Genomic DNA, 21,876 nt, shown 5'->3' with positions numbered 1-21,876 from the left:
CATACAAGTAATACAGCTTTACTAAACATGAGTTGTAACCATCCTTTTCTCCCTCCCCCTTCACCACATGTCAGATTTTACCTTTAATTTTGCCTTTCTTCAGAGTTTTCTTCTGACTTTCTCCTTGCCTTTCCCAGGATGATGCCAAAGGATGTGGTTTCTCTGAGAAATTTCCAACAGGGTCCCCCAAATGTGTTGTGTTTAGATTTATGTCACTCTTTAGCTGCTCACAATGTAAGTTCAAGTCAGTAAAGCAAAATAAAATAAAATAACAAGGTCTGAACACTGTGGTTTCTGTACCACCCCACTAACATTGATTTCCTCCAAATGCTCCACTTGTCACCAACCCAACAGCTTTAAGCTCAGAAGAGAGCTATTCCAAAATTTTAAAAGATTTTAGGAAGAATTTTCTTTCTTTAAGCAATCTCAGCATAAAGTTTAAACTGTAATCCATGTTACATGCTCAAAATTGTAATAAAATTCCTCTTTTAGGTCAATTTTTGAGACATTTTCCTTTTCAGAGCCACCCCAGTTTATAGAAAGGAGTGCTCTTGAGCCCAATATTAAGAGCTAAACCTTCACCTGCTGAAACTCAGTATGCTTGACCCATTCCCTGGAGGGAAGCTGATTTACACAGGTGAGAACCCAGGTTCAAGTGGTTTATTCTATGAGCAGACTAAGAAAAAGTGAATTGTTTTGCTGAGACTTCACCTACAATGCAGCAATGGTTATCAAAGCAAGGCAGATATTGGGAACTTCACTTTGCAAGACAAGTATTGCACACATGTAGTTGTAACTCAGCATAAAAACATTCTATCAAGTTTCAACTCTGAAATTAAAAAGCACAATTACTCTTTTTTTTTTTTTCCATTGCAATAGGAAAACATGATATACTAAGAAATAAGAGCAATGCATTCTTCAGATTGAAAGCAGATTGCCCATGGATTGCAAGCAAATAGAAGAAACTGAGTCACATTTTGGTAAGAAAGTAATTTCTAAACTAATGGGTTGGTAGAACAAGACAGGCTAGAAGTGCTGTGCCACAGATGTCACTTTTGTGAAAGCTCATCATCAAAAGAGCACAATAAAAGGAAGGTACATTTCATGTTCAATCACCTTTGCAATGTAAACATTCCAGAGGAGTTGGGATATTTGGGGTCACACATTATTCCCTATTTTAAGTACACTCAGGGAAGTTCCAGTTGAAAAACCAGAGCACAGTTTGGTCTTCAAAGTTTTCAGAAACTGCTGCAGTTTTTCTACTTCAACTTGCCAGATATTAAAGGTGAAGGGTCAAACCTGCAGGTGGTGTAAATAAGCACAGCTCTGTGAGAGCTTTCACCTTATGCTCATTTACATCACATGGAAATTATATTTCTCACTTCTTCTGTGAGTAATTGCACATGTATATATATATATATATATGCATGTGTGTGGTGAATACATATTATAGAGAAAGTGAATGCTTTGATCTGTCAAAAGGAAGATACAAATATAAAACAGGAGACAGGATATGAAAATCATACATTCTGCATTTACTTTGAAAACTGAAAGTTATGGGGAAAGAAACATTGTTTATGTTCAAGGAGAACCTGGTGATTTGCTTCAATAATCTAAAACCAAACCACTAGCACATGAAGGATTTAACAGCTTCCTGTCAGGGCTGACAGGCTCAACCTATGACTTGCTAACTTTTATATTAACAAATAATTACTAGACAGTGAGAGATCCATGGCAGATTCCTAGTTCTGCAGTGTAGACCCTGGTGCAGCAAAGCACTGAAAACTTAAGGTTAACTTAAAGCAGCTGAGTAGTCCCAGGGAGTTTGGCCAGCTCACTCACCTGCTTAAAATTAGGCACATATTTAATTTGAGACCTGTGTTTTAACTCCACCATCAATCAGCAATGCACTTCACCTGTGCACAAAGCAGGTGCTCCCCACAGGGCTCACACATGCTTAAATACTTTTCTGAAAGAGAGCCGCGTGGTTTGATTCTTCAAGATGCTGCTCATCACAAGTGTAGTCCTGAAAAGCATTCAAACAGGTGAGTCATATCCTGTGCATGAGAATAAAGGAGCTCTAACATCACTGATAAATTAGACTGCACTTCCAAACTTTACAGCACACAGCAAGAGTAAGCCAGGAGGAGAACACTGAATATGAAGAATGCTAAAGTTTATCCCCAAAATATATCGTATTCACAATTTTTTCCACAAATGCAGGTCAGTTAAAATTACAGTGCTTTAGTCTATAATATGAAAAAGATCTAATATGAAAGCAGAGATGCCTTAGTAAAAGAGGGTTTCAAGCCCCTGCTCTGGGCTTTGCTGCAGCAAGTCAGCAGCATGTTTTGTGAGTAACAGCTCAGCAGCAGCTCAGGACACCTCCAGCAGGTTTGTGTGCCACAACAGATCACACCCTTGTGGCCACTCAAGCACCTCCTTGCACCTTTTCTACAGCATGTTCCTCTGCTGCTGCTAAAATCTTAAATTGGTCACAAAATGAGAGATTTTTCCAACAAAAATCCTTGCACTCTTTATCCAAAGCATCTTTACAGATTTCTGTGTGTACATAATCTTTTAGTGCAGCTATTTCTGCCATAACTAATTAGTGTATTTATTGAAGATTTTTTTTTCCTGTGGCCATAGGTTTGTTAAGACAACAAATAGAAAAAATAATATGACAAAAGAAGAACAAAAATCCAAAGTTTTTGTGGGCCAAACCTCCAAATAGCATAAATCTAGTCAGCAAATAGTGCAATTTGTGCCAAGCTACAAAATTGCACCATCTTCATGAGAAACCAGCTTGACAATAGACAAATGAATCCCTCTAAGAATACTCCTCCTCTAAGCCCATCATCAATATTACTCATTTAAAAAGTGTTAGGCTGAGTATACTCTTCCATAAGGCTGGTTTTATGTCACAGTTTGACTTTTCTTCCCTACTGCTTAAAGTAGAAATGTAAAAATGTGGGGACTTTAATCACCCCATAAATATATGTGTTGTGTAATTATGCAAATCAAATTAGGAGCAGTGAATGGAATGTTTATTTACCCAGAAACCTGACCCAGATTGCCTGCTGACTTTCCTGGGATGTGAATGCATTTTTACCTCTGTTCAAACAGAATTTTTCACCCTAATGTAGACAGTGATTTTGCCGCACCAGGATCTACAGCCTTTTCCAAATAGCAGTGCTCTAATAAAGTGAAGAAATCCAGCTGCAAAGGGAAATTACAACCTGGTATTGGGGAAAAATTTGAGAAGACACTAAATTATCCCAATTTTGAAAGAGAGTGATGGTCCATGAAGAGTAGGAGGGGGAACAGGGATCCATTATGTTTGGCATTTAAACTTCAGTTTGGGAAGGAAACAATGTGTTAGATTTTTTGGTTTGGTTTTTTCTTGTCATACGACATTGCACTGGTAATATTTGCATGACAAGACATTAAATAAGCAATATGTGTTGCTCTATCTTTGTCTTCTGTTTCACAGACAAAAAAAAAGGCTTTGTACAGCCATTTCTACCAAGATTATAGACATGGCCATTAAAATGTTTCTCTTTACAAAATCAATGGAAAAAAAGCAGAGCTGTGCTTATAGTCTTGTCATTCAGGGATATGATTTCAACAGGGAGCATTGCATCCATTACACAACAAATTCAGTGAAATCTTAAAGAAAGAGATGGCACCAGAGGGCACAGTCACTGCAGTGCCATTATCTCCTGCCTTTACAGTTCCTCTTTGCCTCACTCCATTGGTTCCTCCCCATTTTCAGTCATGTACACAAGAAAAAAAAGAGCTGAGCAGTTTTTCTTAAAAGCTTTCCCCTTAACCTAAAACCTGTTGTTCATCAAAGCATTTATATATATAATATATATGTCATAATATATATAATATATATTATATATATATGTATAACAAAACATAGAAAGTTAAATAAAAAGAGCCACACAGCACAGCTGACAGTAAAACCACATTCCAATAATCCTGTGCTTAAATTTAGAAACTGTGTGGAAGTTTAAATCCTTGTTAGAAGGAAAATGTTCTCTGTTTATTGTTTGTTGGATTTGAGTTATAATTCACCTTTAAAGCATTTTTTACTGCTATGCTAATACCAGCTGCTAAGTTCTCTGAGTGAATTGTCATCTTGGCTATAAAACAGGGTTCTGGGGAAAGGAGAAATCTGAGTATGGTGAATTTTTCTAGCAAGAAAGAGATAATTTTTTTGCTCTTAAAAAAACCATACCTGTAAGGGAATAAGTGTTGAAATCCATGGGAAAAAAAGAAAAGTATGGCCCTCAGTCCCAGTAACAGGTCTTCTTTGGCACTTGAGAACGACCACAAGTAGTTTGCCTTTTTATTCATATAGAACAAAATTTACAAAGTCATTCATACATTTTTGTTTGTTTTTTGTTTTGTTTTTTACTTACTTCGAAAATTGGGAATATTCAAAATACACTTTTACCCCACTTCATTCTTTCATTATTTACAAGTATATACAAGAAAAATGTAAGAGTTCATTTTCTTTTTCTTTTTTTTTTTTTTTTTTTTTGTTTCTTTTAAATTTTGTATTAAAAATCTCTGCTGGTTGTTTGTACTGTTTGTTCTCGTCATATGGACGTTCCGTGCGAGGGCTCCATCGCTTCTGGGATGACTCCCCCCGGCACGGACTGGAATGACATTGGGATCGGGGTTTTCACGGGGCTCTGCCGGAATAGTCCTCCGTTGGGTGACCTGTGTTTGCACTGTATGGAGGGCATGGTGGCTGAGCTGCTCAGGGGCAGCGGCAGGTTGCTGCCCGAGGCAGCTGTCAGTGTCCTGCTGGCACCATGAGTTGTCTGTTCTGGTAAAAAGGTGCTGACAGAAAGTTGCGTGTTCTGGTACTCGCGCACCGGCTCCAGGGTCTGGGCTGGCTGCATGCCCCCGATCTCCAGCGCCGAGATCTCGATGGACGCTGGGGAGATCTGCTTGTGGGCTATGTCTTCATCAATTAAACTGTTCATGCGTCTGTGCACCTGCTCCAGATTCACTTCTTTGTCCTAGTGGGGAAGAAACCAGAGCAATCAGTCCAAACACAATGTCCAACCCCATCTGGCCCCCTTCCTTTCCTCTGTGTGACCAGAGCTGCCGATCACTCATTACATCACTTGGATTTCAACTGTGCCTGGGCAAAACCTCTAGGTCTGGCGACATCTCCAGATGAGAAACCTGCTGAAGAAAACACCGGCTCAATCCCAGCCTGCTGGAGCTCCCGATGTTGTCAATCCCATCCTCCTGGGAGGTAAACTGATGTCTGGCATCAGGCACCAGCACATCCCTCACACCCTTGGCTCACCTTGCACAAGCTCAGAAAAAAACCTATAGCAGGCAAACAAATGACCTGGGACTCCACATTCCACTGGGCAGCTTGGCCCTTTGTCACCACATGACAGCTCACCACTATCTCATGTATCTGCAGAGCATTTTCTAAAGAACATGTCAGTAAAAAAACCCTAACTTCAGGGTGGTTGCTTCATTGAAATCTACTGGCCAGGGGTTGTGGTGATGATGAATTCCTGCCCTCCCATCAGGAGGCTCTGGGTAACCTGTGCGGCACAGAACAGAAACCCACTGGAGCAGCACTGAGAGAGGCCAACTCTGGGAGCCCAGGGGAGGGAACTATGCATTTGAGTATGGAACAGTTCCATGACAGACCGTAAGCTGTCTGCCATCTTGACATGGCTTCTGGAAAAGTCTGTCTGTGGTCAGAGCTCAGGAAAACAGTGTTGGTCTTTAGCTTCTGAGAATGCGTTTCCTAAGGTTCACAGAGTGGTGTCTTCATCCGTCTGTCAGAACCACTCACTCAACACACTTCAGCTTCCATGAGGAAACACAGCAAAAGTTGTCTTTAAATCCTGAAGTAGCAAAGACCTACAGTGGGCTGTTTATCACCTCAGTACAGCATTCAAGATGCTCAAACTGGGAAGCAACAAAATTGGCAGGGTGAAGTCAACCACCTGGGATGGTGTGTGACTGATTTTTAACAGCTAGCATTGTACTGCCAATAAAAAGGTATTACATTATATAATTTCTCTACATTTCATAAAGCACAGCTATGACTGCAGTTGTAGTTATTTGATGCAAGTGTAACACACAGAAGAATAGCAGCAAAGCATAACAGCCCAACAATCCTGGAACTGGAGAAATTCCCTGGTCCAACACAAACCTGTAATTACATTACTCAGAACAGCAAAGCTCGAACCTAGGGAGCAGGACTACCCAAAACTTTTGTGTACCAGTAATCCCTGACTGCTCAAGGTCAACCTGGGCTTAAATGTTGGTTTAACACAACACCAGCTGCCTTACTGATTCATACCAAGGTCCAGGCTCTGTGAATGAAGTACAAAGTGTCACTGCCACTCACTCCCTTTTAATATTTCATCACTGGTGTTCAGGTGGAGCACAGAGAATTACAATCTTATTCCAGTGGTATTCTCTGCTATGCAACTTTGCTTTCCCCTGTAAATTGACAAGCCAACTCCAAAGTCCTTGATTCCAGTCAATGTCAACTACAGATTCAATTGTAACCCTGTGATTTAACACCCCTTCTACATTACTCAAGAACCGTTGAATTTGCTGATCCCTGCATGGGTTTGGAGATGAATTAGTGTTACATGATGTACAGTTCAAACCCGTGTCCTTAGCTTAGGCTAAATCCATATTGATTTCAAATGGAATACAATTGCTCCACAATTACAGGGCTGAGCTGCATGTTGCAAATTCTTTGCTAATCAGTGGAAAATGAATTCCTATTTAATTTCTGTCATAAATTCAGCAAAATCCCAGTGAAGCTCCCAGAAACCTGGGGATATAATCTTCCTCACCAAAGAAACAAATAACTTTTTAAAAATCCTGCTTTTTCAGCCAAATCCTCTAATCGGATAATTTTGAATTAGAGACAAATCAATGGATAATAAAATAAAAATTAAACTTTTTTGACATGAAGGGATCACACAACACTTGATCAGATAACCCCTGCAGCTCTATTAAGTCCTTCCTGACAACAAACACACCTGACCTGTCAGGCCCTTCATTCAACACATTAGACAATGCACTAAGCTGATGATAACTCAGACATTCTTCCCTAAACTCTAGGAAAGGAAACTTAAGGATTTATGGCACAGTGGCCAGAGGGTTACATGGATTTAATTCATCATTTCCTCAGCTCCTTTTTCTTGAACTAAAATTGTAGACCTGGGGCAAACGTGAGAAAAGTTCTTCCATTATTCCCAGTGGGAGTAATCTCGACCTCTCTGGGTGGGTTCCTTTGGAACAGATGTCCAACCACTCACTGCTGTACTTTCCTCACCTGTTTGCCAACAAAAGCTTGCTGTAAAGTTCAGCTTGTGTACAAACTGCAGCCAGCACCACACATGATGATGCTGTGTCTAAGGAGCTAACTCCCAGAAGCCCATTATGCAATGCCTCCTTAGGTACCCTGTACTGTGTATTTTCTAAATGCTGCTGCTAGCTGGCATGTGGACTCCTAGCTGCCATTCTGGGTATCTGGGACTCATGTTCTTGTCAAGCCTCCACTACAAAATAAGAAAACAAAAGAGAACTCGGGTTAGAACTGAGCAAATATTAGAGCAAATATTCCTAAATGAGGCTTTGGCAAAATGTTCATGACTCATTTATATTTTTCTGAGCTTTTGCCAAATACTAATGCCTTCTTCAGATCATTTCAAGAGAAAATATACACCAATGTTTTATTTATATTTTAATTTTTTTTTTGATTGCAAGTACATCCTAAGTGTATTCATCCTGCTTTGCTAGTGGAACAAGTAAAATTTGACTTTGATAAAGCCAACCCAGAGGGAAAGGTAAGGTTTCAATAATTGCAACAAGCAGTCATTAATTGTTTGCAGAGAGAAAATAAATTCGTGAATGAAGCAGGATCTTCATTTGGAGCATCTGGGCACAGAAGGGCATAAAATTCAAAGCATGAATTAATCTTGATTAATTGAATTAATATTTAGCTGAGCCCTTTTAGATGTAAACATGAAGAGCCACAGCTGGGATGCTCTTAATACACATCCCTGGGTGCAGACCATGGGGATCATTAAGGAACATTCCATATCCTTTGGGATGTTCCCCTCTCCTGGCCTGACAGGCCTTCTGCTATGCACAGCCCACCCTGGGACAGCAGCCTCAGGAAATGGTGGATTTGCAGTTGCTTATGTTTCACAACACAAACTCATGTTTCACTGTGCTAAAACTTTCATTCTCAATAAAGATTAAAACCAGTTCCTGCACACAGACATCCCATTCCATCTACACCAGAACACTTTGTGAAGGACATAGAGAAGTAAACTCTCTTTAAGATCTCTTTAAGAGGTAGGGGTGATGATTTCACTTGCCTACTTCTCTTTCTTCAGCATTAAGGACAACTTGCTGGCCTTATTAAGATCAAAGAAAAGTTTTTAAAGGCATTCAACAGAACAGGAATTCACATTATTCCCTCTTTTCCTTGTCAAAATAAAATGTTTGCAAAGGTTATGGAAAACAACTTGTCTCTGAGGATTTATAAAATCACATTTTTAAAGGCTCTTTCCTTTTTCTTTGTCTTATTAGAAAAGAGCAGCTAAATAACTAAATGTCAAGGTTTGTATGAGACTATCTTAATGGTGAATGAATGATTCTTCAAATCCTTTTAAAAAACCCCAGATAAAATTCAGAAACCCTTGAAAAGATTAGTTTGTCATTGCACACCATAAAACTGCTTTGAATCTAAGATTTCCAGAAGAAGAGGTTTTGGGATAGCATTATGTGACAAGTCAACCTTTCAGACTCTGTAAATTCTGTAAACCTAATCTTTTTTTTTCCCTTTATTTTTCTTCTGGGAAATTCAGTAACATAGCATATGTTACTGAAAACGAACAAGATAAATGGAGAAAGGTTTAAATGGCAATACAGCCAGAAAAAGAAATCTTAAAAGTTATTATGTTTTATCCATTGTCAGCTCCATGTTCTCTATTCTTTTTTTGGTTCTGTGCTTCTCATTAAAGATCAGTAATTTGTAAAAAACAAATCTTTTTTGCACTTAATGTATAAAATTTAGTTAATATTATAAACATGTCACATCTCAGACATTTCATGCCAATTCAACTTCACTTCTCATCTATGGCTGTGTTGGACACAAGTATATGCTTGTGTTGCCAGGAGAAGATAAAATAGTTTTCCTTTGCTGGCTTCATAATTCTATTTTCAATATTAATGTTGTACTCCAAATAGATCAGTTGAAGAAATTAATCAGTGAAGGAAATAAACGTGTAAGGAAAATTAATTATACACCCAGGCTTATCCTCTGCAGCTTAAGGAAAACAGCTAAACAACCATTGCTCCTGGTCAGGAAATTCTGTTATGCATAAATACCAAGTGAAATGTCAACATCCCCCAGTGAGTTTGAGTTCTGGAAGGGCCTTAGAAGGGCAGGTTTCTGATACATCCCAAGCACTTGCTCATGAGCAACAGGTTCAGTGGCCTATGACTGACAGCAGGAGCACACCCTGGCTTGGAGTGCATCTGGAGGACGCTCACCAGAATTACCTGGGAATGAGTAAACCTGCATGGTCACACCTGCAAGAAACTATGACTCCCTTTGAGGACTAACCAAGTCTGCCCTTTTCACACAGAGTGAAATTATGACAACATAATGCAGACACCATCATTTACAGAGTAATCAATTTTTTTTTTCCCAGCTTATTTTCTGTGACTCTTGACAGTTGGTTCTAATAAAGCCTGTGAGCAGTCATACTGAAAGAATATGGTACCAATTGGGAGGTTTGGAGTCAGTGAACGTGATCAAATTCAAGAGTGTTGGAAAGGAGCTACTGGCTGATGGTTTTAAGAAATTGCCTACATCCCTCTAAATACAATTAATTAAATGGTAATACTGCTTAGCTTACTGGCTTGCAACACTTGGGATCTTCCAAGTGAAAACTTTTTTGAGAAAAATATTTTAATTAAAGACACCATTGTGGTGTCTGGTTTTTCACTTGTGATTTCTGTGAGCTTATCACAGAGTTCTAGAAAAGCCACTTCAAGACACAAAAGTGCTACAAAATGATGAAGCAGTTCCATCAAGGCAAAAAGAGGAAGACAAATGCCCAAACAGGAAAGTCTAATATCTTCAGAAATGTGATGCTAAAACTATGCCAAAACTGTGATAAGTTGCATCGACATCCAACACATGCAAATAAAAGCACACTAGACTGGAGAAGAAAAAGATTGATGGCCCTGACCCCAGAAGGACTAAAATTTCAGAAACACAGCCAATATGGGCAGACAGGCTCATACAGGGAGGGAATAACTTGAATATGTCAATACCTCCCAGTCAGGTGCTGCTAACTGTGCCAAGAATTAAAAGCCTGTTAAAGCAGTTAATAAGACTCAGGAGATATGCAGAAAACAAAGCTTTTAAGGTAATATAGCCTTAATCATCAATCAGGGCAGGTTTCTGCTTTTTTTTTTTTTTTTTTGTTTCCTGTCCTGGGTGACAACATGAAGGATTACCTTTTGATGAGAGAAAGAAACCAAGACACAAGCGCTAATATTACATTTTCATTCTGTGCAAGAACTATTTTTAAAAATTTAGGTATTTTTGTGATTAGGGCTAGGTTTCAAAATTTGAGACAAACTCCAGTGTCAGACAGACACTTCCTCTTCTGCCCTTGACCAGGAAACATCCTGGTCTCTCTCCCACCCATATAAAAGTCCTCCTGACTCATTACATATGTGTTCATAATGACAGGTGTCTGTCAGAGGTCATGAGACACAGGTGCTGGAAGGCACACCTGTACACAGTTAGAGAGGAACACTCTGAGGCACTTCCAGGCACAGCCAGCCATACTGCAAAACTGAAAAAGGAGGCAGAGAAAAAGACTGAAACAGCAAAGTTTCCATGCTCAGATACCCACAGACTATTTTCTTCTTACTCAGCATCAAACCCCACAGCTCCACCCAGCAACCAGCTTCAGTCTGTGGGGTTTCAGACATCATGGACTCAAATATTTACCTTGTTAAAGAGAAATAAAGCAGCAGCAGCTCTGCATGTGTACAATTGGTTAGGATTATTTTGAAATCCTGTATTCACCCAGGGTCATTATCATTACTTTCAGTTACAGCTCCTGCATATGCAAAGCTGTAATTTCAATTTATTCCAGGAGGCTCTGACAGATTGGCAAAACCAGGCATAATTGGCTTGCTCAAGAAGAAAAAGCAGTGATGATATATGTACTAGATGTGCTGCAAAACAATGGCAATACAGTATGGTGTTACATTAATACCAACAACCCCTTTTGAATAAGACTCACTGTGTGACACTCATTATTCCAGAGATTCCGCAGCCGACAATGCAGTGAAATGCAGGGAGACGTGTACACAGATGCAGTGGTGATGGAAGTCTGCTGTCATTAATTTAACACAGGCAGCTGACCCAGTCAAACAGCACTTAATGCTACATAAAATTTGCTGAGTGGTTTCTGAGTGTGCTCTGCTCAAAGCTGGTTTGACCATAACAGAATCTTATTGGAAATACGCAGGGATGCACCTCAAGAGTCTACTTGAAAACCTGCTTTTAGAAATAGGCCCAATCCTGCAATCAAGCTTCTGCTCTTACAAGTGGAAGCTCTACCATGTATTCTAAATTAGCAATTAGCTAAATTATCATCCATAAACCAGCTGTTAGAAGAAGGCACTGAGACTGACATCAGGTGAGGTCCAGTTGGCTGTTACCTAATTGAAAGAATAAAAGAAATGAAAGTTTTGCAGTATGTTAATTTCATTCAATGTAGAATCATCTGCAAAGAAACAAAACTTCATAAAAATTACGTACAAGAGGCCACCTTATTCACTGAGTGATGCTCTCCTTCACCAGAGAGCAGAAATTACTTTATGAAGAGACAGTAACACTTTTTCCTTCTAAGTAAACCTGAAAAAAAAGTGAGACATTACAGAATCCTGCGAAGTTGATGTTAATGTGATAGAAAATCGTTTCAAATACATTGCCAAAGTTTATTTCCAGCTACCCTCAGCCAGAAAATAGGTAAATTGTTACCAAAAGCCTATACACCAAAAAAGTAACAGTGACTGGCTACAGAACTGGTAGCAAGAACCTTTATGAAGCAGTTCACATCCTCCCACAGTCCTGTTGCACACTTTACCCAGGTTGGATTTATCTCAGCTGAAATCACATCTAAGCAGGGGTCTAATTCTGATGTGTCCCATGGGTCCTGCCTGTGAGCCTTGCCAGGATTACCGCAGACAGCAATCTCCCCAGCAGGCCAGTGAAGCTGACCGTGCACACCACTTTGAACCAGCTAAACCTCTCTCTTGGTCTTATTTATCCTCTTGAAGTGCATCCCTGTCTCTGTGAACAGGTACCCAGGACACAGTCCTGATGGGGAACAGCAGGCTGCCCCACAGTGGCTTGCAATGATCTGCTCCCACTTTCACCACCATCCCTTAACTAAGTGCAATCACAGAGAGAACAATCTAGACCTCACAACACACCCAAACCTGCCAGGGAAGAGCCTGTTATGAGCATTTTCGTTTGTTACTCAATATGAAAGGTGACATCCAGCCTCATGCTGAGATACTCAAGCTTTAAAATCCTTACCAACCTTGGTTCACCGGCTGGTAACCCAACGACAACGAGAATGAGTGAGTGGTTCACATGGTACAGATGTTTCCACAGGTTTCATGATGTTAAAAATTAACAGGACAATAAGAGAATGCAAAGAAACATTTCTCAACACAAGCAGCAAAATGCAGTACAGAATGAGTGCTGGTTGATGAGCATGCCAATGTCTCTGCAAAGGAACTTGGGAGAAAGGAGAACTTGCAACTGGAGAACCTCTACTGTGTACACACTACAGACTGCAGCTACAGGCATTTCCAAGAACACAGAGGTTGGGATCACGGGGAGTGCCAGGGGAAGGTAAAGATGAGGAGGAAACTAACAGGGATTCATCTGTGCAGGCATTTTCAACAAGAAACCAATCATCTGTATGTTCATTAGAAATTCTCACCATGCTTCTGAGGCCCAGCCTCACATCATTGGCCATCTCCAGATGGAAAGGGAAAGGAAGATGTGGGGAGAAAAAAAAAAGGATCAAGATAGTGAGGCTAATAATGTAGTTAATATTTAACTCTTTTCAGCAAACATGTACTCATCATTTCTTATAATTCTGGTCTGAAACAGCATTGCAACAAAAGAGGATGGCCCTCAAGAGGGTGGTGTTTTCAGAATTTGACATCATCTAAAATTACACTGTGAGGTGGCAATTACTCTCTTATGAAGGAAAAATTAAATTAATGAAGGTTCTATTCCAAAAATTCACTAAAACTTAATGGTTTCTTTACATTGCTTTACACATTTTTTAATCCTAAAATATAATCTAGTCCATAAGGGATGCAATTTCTCATTCTAGTCAGCCCAAATCAAAGCAATGCTCTCCTTTAACCATCTGAATTACTCTACTGGAGCATCAGGAGTAACAGATTGCTCCACACCCTCGTTCTTCACCATTCCTGTCTAGTCACATGCAAATCTCAAAAGTTCCCATTTTTTTCCTAATACGCCAGGAGGAGAAGAGAGAGTTGGCACAGGAGACAAAGAATTGCTTCTACAACCTGTTTGATGCCCAGTGTTAGCTGATTTACAAAGCCTCTCATCTCCACTCCAGCTATATGAAAGCCTTACAAAATCCTTACTCCTGACTATTAGCACAATTTTTGCAATTAAAAACCAAATTTTGAAAAGGTTTCTGTGCCTCTATTCAGGGCTGTATTTTGGAAACTGCCCAAGCTTTTATTTTGACATAAGACGAGACACGACTAGCCAAATTATTAAAAAAGCTCAGCATAATAAAAATCTGGCCACCAGTTACCCAAAAGATAACTCTTGCATACTTAATAATTCTGAAGAAATAGTATTTGTTGAGTGAGTTTTTGTAACTCTTTTTTATACATGTGCCTATAAATATGGGTCTGGACTTATGGAAAATCATAACCAAGCCATTGATTAATTAAAAAAAATATTTTTCACAGTATTGGTATCTGTGATACCTTAATATTTCAGTAATATTGGTCACAGATTATTTCAGGTACTATGAAATTATTTAAATTCAATTGATAAATAAGTTTATAAATTGCATGTTAATACCATTGCATGGTAAAGTCTACCTTCACCAAATAACCTCAATGCACATGTTACTCCCAGTCTCTGGATCATACATGGTGCTTCAAAGCAACTGAAGTTTGACCCTATGCCACTAAAAGGAATGGAAATGTTTTGGTGTTCTGGGTGAGATTAGAATTCACCTCTTATTTAATTTTATGTACATGCTTAAATGCTTAGTCACATCAACACCTAAGGCATTTTACAAACCACAAAAATACAAAATAAATGAGAAATGTGAGAAAAAGTCACATTTTATGCTTTTTATTATTTTAAACTTTTACTGATTTTGTTATTTTACACCCCCTTCAAAAAGTCAACTTTAAAATACCGCCATAGGCTGAGATAAGACATACAAAAATTAGCTGTGTAAACATTGTGTGAAGAATCTAAAAGAATCTGACACATTAAGGCTCCAATTCAGTAAAACACATAAGCTCATGCCAAGCTCATGAGTAGCCACAGAAGTTCTCTGGGACAGGCAATGTAATGCAAATTAAGCAAGTACTTACACTCATCACCAAACTGAAACTTTAAACAGGTTATTTCTTTTTGATTCCCCTGCATGGCAACACTCATTTTTTAAGCTTATTTCTGTGGAATAATTTTCTTCCCCCCCTAAGGTTCATGCCAGATAAATCCAGATTATATCCCTAAGGATCCCATTAGCAGGGTTTTCTTACACGACAGAGAAAAATTAAACAAACACAAAAATCCCTTCCTTGCAGTTAGGGAAATATGCTGGCACAAAACTCAATTGCTTCACCGCTGCTTTGGGTAGCAGAAGCCTGGGCCCAGTGCCATAAATCACAGGGATGATATGTCACTGTTAAACCCATTACAGCCTTGACCAAAATCCATGGTGATCAATAGCAGGAGTTGGGTGATTTCATTGGATTCTGGATGCGCACCCTGCCTGGGACCAGGAATTACAGAATATCTGCTTCTCTACAGGCACCTCCAAAGAGAAAATCTTCTTTCTTCACTCACATAAAAAGCCAGCATGAAGCTAGGTAAGATGCCCTTCCAGCTATTACCAGCCTCTGTACAGCTAATTTATATATTATATAGGCCTTTTTTTTTTTTTCTTTGACTGGTTCTTCCAGCTTATACTTTATCATCAAGCAACAGTAAACTTTGCATTCTGGGTTGACTGGTTCCTAACACCACTTTGCTGATTTAAAAATGCTACTTAAATGAAGTTCCTCAGCTTATTACATTCAAAGATGGTTTGAAACTGAATTTCTAGATGGCATTAAAATGCATTATTTTGCCAATGTTTGCATGATTTATTTTCCCCAAACAAACCTTTATTTATTCTTAGAAAAGTAGAATACAATACAGTAGTACAAACAAATGATAATTTATATGCAACTGAGCAAAAAATGTACAAAGATTTCAGACATGTCATTAAAATACAGAAAAAAATAATTTAAAATAAAAACAAGATAAAATATAGAGAACATGCAATGAAGGGAAAATAAAACATTGGGTTGATGATCTCGTGTTTCCTTTCACTCTCAAAAGGAATCATCCTGGCACAAATCAAATTATCACATAAAAAGATAACATCACAAAGGAGACAAGGTAAATGAAGCAACAAGGAAAAAGACAAGGAAAGTGAAAATAATGGTGAAAGCAAGAGACTCTTTAATAATCAAAACCAACACTGCTGACACCGTGCTGAAGATACAGAAGCCTCAATTGCCATGAAATAGTATCTGGCTGGAGAACTAAAGTGAGATGAACACAGTACAAATCACAATTCTTAGCAGTGACAAATTTGGATCCATTGGACTCGTGGCTGCCAGCTCCTATTTCCATTTGTAAGGTACACTGGGATTCCTGCTCTTCTAATACCAGAAGAGAGCCTTAGTGGGTAACTTTCATGACTGCTAAAGCTGGAAGAATGGATTTCTGAGGGATTTGCACATCAGTGGACATGGAAAAAAGGGAGTTTAAGGCAGGTCACAAGAGGCTGCCCTGGCCAGAGATACAGGGTTTTTTTTCTTTCACCCTGTGTACTACCAAAATACTTGTGAGAATTTTTAGAATAATTTTGCTGCCTCCCACTATCTCATAGAGCTCGCAGATTTGAGATTCAAGACATTATTAAGCTTGGAGTAACTGGAAATAGGAATTATAAGGTGCTGTTACTAGTACACAAGACTGCTTCCACTCTGAACAGTACCTGAGATGCTGCTCCCTTTTAATAACTTAAAAATAAAAATCACAGAAAAGTGAAAAGAGTCTATTAAATAAAATTATTTTGCACTAGCATGAGAAAGGAAAGAAATCACAAACTAAGCTGTGATTGTTAATGAATTATAAATTTGACACAAGTTATGAGACAATTACTAGAAGCAACTCAAGAGGTGGAAAACTATGCTATGCCTTAACCAATAAAACCACCAAATCTTCTTGCACTAGAGATCCCCAAACACCCTGGGTCTAGTTTCTGAAACATTCACATTGCTAGGAATAGCACAGCTGGTTTGGAAAAATAGATTTGTGATTAATCATATATATTATCTGTGAAAAGAAAGAATCAAACTAAGAATTTATTAGGGTCATTCCAACATTGTCTTTCAAGAGCTGTATCAAATATAAGTGAATCAATATCACCTCTTATGAGAGATGCAACAAGTGCCAGATCCCAGAAAACAAAAAATCATCCTGCACAAGAGACTAATTTTGTTTAACATGGGGTTGCCTGTTAATTTTTTAGTGAATTATCTCATGGACAGTAAAAAATATGGGAATTTAACTTTCTTTCCATGAATAATAGGATATTTTGTCTTTGCATATAAGTTCCCATTGTTTTGTAGTGTGTGGATGAACAAGGAATGCTTTCTTCATAGCTCTGATGAGATCTGAGAAGCAATAATCTTCAGAGAATAGCACATCACACAAAGACACAGCTGATAAAGCACAGAGAATGCTGGGGAGCCCATTGCAGGAAGCAGCCATGCTGGATCATAATGACAACAAAGATGTGAAAACTGCCTTTCATTCCTTCAAAGGGGATAAAAGATACCAACAATCTGATGATGTGGCAAAGCCCTTGGCTGTTAAATGATCCAAATTACATTATGGCTTACTGATATTGTGAAATAAGTGCATAGGACTCACACAAAAGTTAAAGAAATCCAGAGGCAATTGTCAAAAGTTAACATTTATATGGTACCAGTTTTAATAACTTTATCTGATTGCCCAGTCATTTAAAAGGGATGTAAAGTGACTGAACAAAGACTCCAGAATAAATATTAATTTTTCACAACTCCCTAATTTTCTGAAGCTTATCAAAGTCAAAAGATTAGGTATCAGTATTTCAGGCTGAGTAGCAGCTGTGTAAATTCAAGATTTAAACACACAGAGATAGATGTATGAGCTGGCTAAATTTCACTGTGGGTATTGGATGGCTGGGTACCAACAATGAGTAGAGGGCGATTAAAAATTCCAGAATATTTTTTGGAAAAAGATGATCTAGTGCAAGTTTTTCTGAGTTAGAAAGTAATAAGGCAATTTTAACATTACCAGATATTTTCCAGCTTGAAGAGATTGCAAACTTGAGCCCTAATAAAAGAATGTGGCATGGTGTTGCAGCAGTACATTTTTTCCTGATGCTGGAGCTAATCTTTCTTTTGTTAATCTGATCTGATAAGGATTAAATAGGGATAACATTAAGATTTGTACAGCACAACTCATTAGAAACATTTTTACAAATCTTCTTCAAATAGAATAAAAATATCTTGTAGCAACATCCTGAAAAAGATCAACCCAGCCTTTGCTCTTCTAGCAAGAAATTTCACTATTCCTTGAAAGATACAATTGTGCACCAATGGCAACATGGAAAAATAAAGGTAATTCATCTTTCCTGAGGGTTTGTCTTAGTGAATTGATATAGTGCATTGGGGCAATACTATTTTTACATTTTTGTGAGGTTGAGTTTCTTCATATGTGAAAAATGTAAAAAATATTCTAATTGGAAGCAGCGTGCCCTTGACACAAATCTTCTTATGAAGTCTACAAATGTAGATCAGGTTAATATCAACATCCAAGTTTTGCTGTCAGGTTTCAAAAGACAGGCTTCTGTTTGTCTCATAGTTAATACCACATCCTGCACACTCAGTGTAATTAAGAGCTGTGATTTATACCATGCAGACATTTGAGTCCTTGGACATCAATGTATTGGCTCAGCCAAACCTCCACAAAAGCCTAAAGAATACAAAGTGGAAAAAGAAAAGACAAACTGGCAAAAACCACCACCTTAATGTTAGCTGAAAATGTTTCTCCAATGCCAAAGAAGGCAATGCATATTTTTTTAGCCACAGACTTCACTGACCCCCAACATAAAAAATAAGAGTCTCTAAAAATGCTTTTTCTCTCTCTCCAGCAAGCTGCACACTACCCTGCCATAAATCTGCCATAGTAGTTGTACATTTATCATCCCAACATTCCTTTTTTTTGGAGTTGGCAATTGACATGATACAACCAACCAGGTGGGTCATGCCAAAGTGAGAATGCTACACAAGGGCTTCACAAGCCAAGACAACTCCTTGTTCAATTCTGGTTCCAGTATAATTTTTTTCCAAGGGATTTATAAAGCTCCCAACAGGATGAGGGTCACAGAAGCCAAATGTTGCCACCTTCTCTTTGCCTCATTGGCAATATCAAAATCTAATCTCAGACTGCAAAGAAAATCAGCCTTCTCTGTGACCCTCCACAAGCTCTGCTTCACAGAAGAAAGTGGTTAGGACACATCCCAGTTCCCACAATTTTTATGTGATATCACAACACTTGTGTTTTGCCAAAGCCTTCCCAAAAGCAGAAGAAAATCAGCAGCGTGATTTGAGTTTGCAGCTCTTACTGAACTAATGACTTGGCTGGAGTACCAGATGCAGCTAAGAGGCAGATTTTAATGTTCTGTGTATGCTACTCGTGCTGTAGCTCTGTCATTACAGCTCTTGCTGTAGAAATGCTGGTCAACACACAGTGCTGGAAATGAGCTATGCTGAACACACTCCTCCTGGAGATCAAACTCTCCTTGTGCTTTTGGTCCCCTATGCCAGGCTCAGCCACTGCCTCAAGCAGAGGACTGCCTAGGACTCCACACCCCCCTCAGCCCTGGATCCTGTCCTTACCAGAGTTTTGAAACTTGGTTCTTTTAAACATGTCAAAAACCTTTAACCTGTATTCACCACCTCTTTTGAAACTTGGTTTCCTACGTTAATCACAGTAGCCATCAGATGTCCCACTTCAATCCCTCCTCACTGGTAGCACATAAATAAAATATATCAGGCCACTGATCTGCCAGGAAGTACAGGTACATTCGTTTGCTAGTTTAGTTGAGTGGATGCTGTGGTCACTGTGACAAGAGCCCCAACCCCTGGTGTGCAGCAGGGCTGGAGCAATGTGGCCACATGGCATGTGTGGCCATTGGCCTAGGCAGAGGGTTCCTGAGAATCCTGCCTGTCCCTAGCTCTGGGCAGCTGTCACACTTCCCTCTGGCTGCTCTGATTGACTCAAAGGTGCCTCTAGCTGCCTGCCTGTCCTTGCAGCCAGCTGTCCCTTTGATGGGACCCCTGATTCCAGCCCACCCTGCCTGGCATACCCTCCGTACGCCTTCCTGCAGCCAGCCCTGTGCCCTCTCACCTCCTCGTTCAGCCTTCGCACCTGCTGTGCCAGGGCTCCTGCTGACTCTGCTCCCCCTCTCCTGGCAGCCTCCCCATCACTGATCTTGCTGGAACCTGTCCATGCTCTGGTTAAGTTTAATTTGCCTCTAACCCAGCCTAGTTGTGCTCCAAGGGCAGCTCAGCCCCACAGACAGCAATCTCCCCAGGCACAGCTCTACCATGGGAGTAACTTCAGTTTCCTTTAAAACACAGAAGGTTAAAAGTATTGACATTAAAACATTTGACAAAGAAACTGCCAAAGAGCACTACACATGTACAAGAGCAACCTTCATCAAGAACACACTGGAGGGAAAGGGAAGGAGAAGGATGGGAAAGGGTGGGAAAGGGGGAAAAGCTGGGATGGGGTAGGTATAGATATGCAATAATCCTTCTTAGAGGTATTAAAAAAGAAAGGAAGGGGAAGGGTGAAAAAAAGAAAATATTTAAACTCGGGAAGACAGATCCTTTTCCAGCAATGGAAACGGAGTATTCAAAACTCCTTGCAATAAAAAAGCGAATTTTTTTCACCTTAGATATATGAAACTGCCCTTAAATCATATTCTCATCTCACTCTACAGAGATAGACAAAGGCAATTCCCTGAGTGTAGAGAGGGGAACATACCACACAGGATGGCCAGATAAGTGCTTGTGCACACAGCATGAGGGCACTTTGGGAAGCATCCCTGCCCGTGCCCTGCAGGATTTCAGTGTGCAGTGAAACACTGCTGGGCTTTAGGCCTTCACAGCACTAGCATAGGGGCACCTTTGGAGTTACAGCAGGAGCAACTTCTACAAGGCAGCAGGGCAAAATTATAGCATATGGAACTGTTTGGGTTGGAAGGGACCCAACTCCAACCCCTCTGCCAAGGGCAGGGACACCATCCACTAGACCAGGTTGCCAATTTGCCAAAGCTGCTTACAGGTGACAGGTATGTCAGTTAGTCTACTGCTCCTGCAACTTGAAAAAGAGAGATTAGAATGGGTGGGCTATGTACTATTTTCCAGCTGCAGTGTAGCTCACTGCTATTATTAGCTTGTAAAAAACATCTGTTCCAAGATGAAAGCACCTACAAATGCCTCAAGTGTCCCCAAAATTGCAAGAGGTTAGTTTGTTAAACATTTAAACTAGGTAAACAAATACAGGCTTCATGCAAGACAGATCTGAGAATAGACTGATTATTCTATCTTAGCATTGCTAATTTCTTCTGGCTGCTGTGCATGGAAACTTCAAACCCAAGAACTTCTCAGGTATAATTTCCTAGATAAAACATGTTATATGAAGGTCAGCTTCCTCAGAGGCTCCTACTTTTAGAAATAAAACTGACTTCAAAAGAAAGGAAGCATTTAAACAGTGTCATGGCAATATGGCTTATTCAATTATTAACTAACTGATTTATTTTTAATTGCTTGTGTACCTCTTCAAACTCAGCCTAGGTCAGCCATGAAGGAGAGCAACTACCAGATGTCTGGCAGCTGCAGAGCCTGCCCAGGATGGACTCAGATCTCCCAGCCAGTAGATGGGGGCTCAGATCAGAGAAAACATCACCATGGATGGCACAGCTGGGTGCCTGTGACTGGCCTCCCCGTCACTCACAGCAGAGTGGCCGAGGGCGTGTTTCTGAACCACTCTCTTACCCCTAAAGGTGGTCTCTCCAGGTCAGGGCTGAGGCACATTGCTGGGGCAATGAGGGGAAGTTTGCACTGCTGCTGCCCATGCTGTATCTGCTCTACAAATAAATAGAGGACTTTAGTCTCCAGGGCTGTCAGTTTGGCACCTTCCATGTGCACAAAAGACACTTTTGTTTGTTTGTTTTTATTTTCTTAGAAACAACCACCCAAAACGTTATATGCAAAGCTTAGTATGGCAAATCAAAATAAATCAAATTTATTGCGTGAGAGCACCTAAAATCCCACAACTTCCACTTGCTCTCTCTTTCTTTTGTGTTTTCTACTTTTAATTGTGATAAGAATAAAAGTTAT

The 21,876-nt window shown here is 39.7% G+C and overlaps 1 protein-coding gene across 5 annotated transcripts in view; it reads right to left on the bottom strand.

The window, feature by feature from the left end:
- Positions 1-1,514: 1,514 nt before the first annotated feature.
- GRID1 (glutamate ionotropic receptor delta type subunit 1) overlaps positions 1,515-21,876 on the bottom strand; it is a 485,558-nt gene continuing 465,196 nt past the window's right edge. For 4 of the 5 annotated variants that reach the window (XM_077183338.1, XM_054637706.2, XM_077183336.1 and 1 more), the window contains one exon: positions 1,515-5,039. In XM_077183338.1, the coding sequence (XP_077039453.1) occupies positions 4,611-5,039 (429 nt within the window). In that variant the 3' untranslated portion in view covers positions 1,515-4,610. Of the gene's footprint in view, positions 5,040-21,531; positions 21,619-21,876 lie in introns of all 5 variants that reach the window. The other variant, XM_077183339.1, reaches the window with a different exon arrangement.

Source organism: Agelaius phoeniceus, chromosome 9 (genome assembly GCF_051311805.1).
Source record: "Agelaius phoeniceus isolate bAgePho1 chromosome 9, bAgePho1.hap1, whole genome shotgun sequence".
NCBI lineage: Eukaryota > Metazoa > Chordata > Aves > Passeriformes > Icteridae > Agelaius > Agelaius phoeniceus.
The sequence above is the reverse complement of the archived record's forward strand: the minus strand, read 5'-3'. Positions and strand labels throughout refer to the sequence as shown.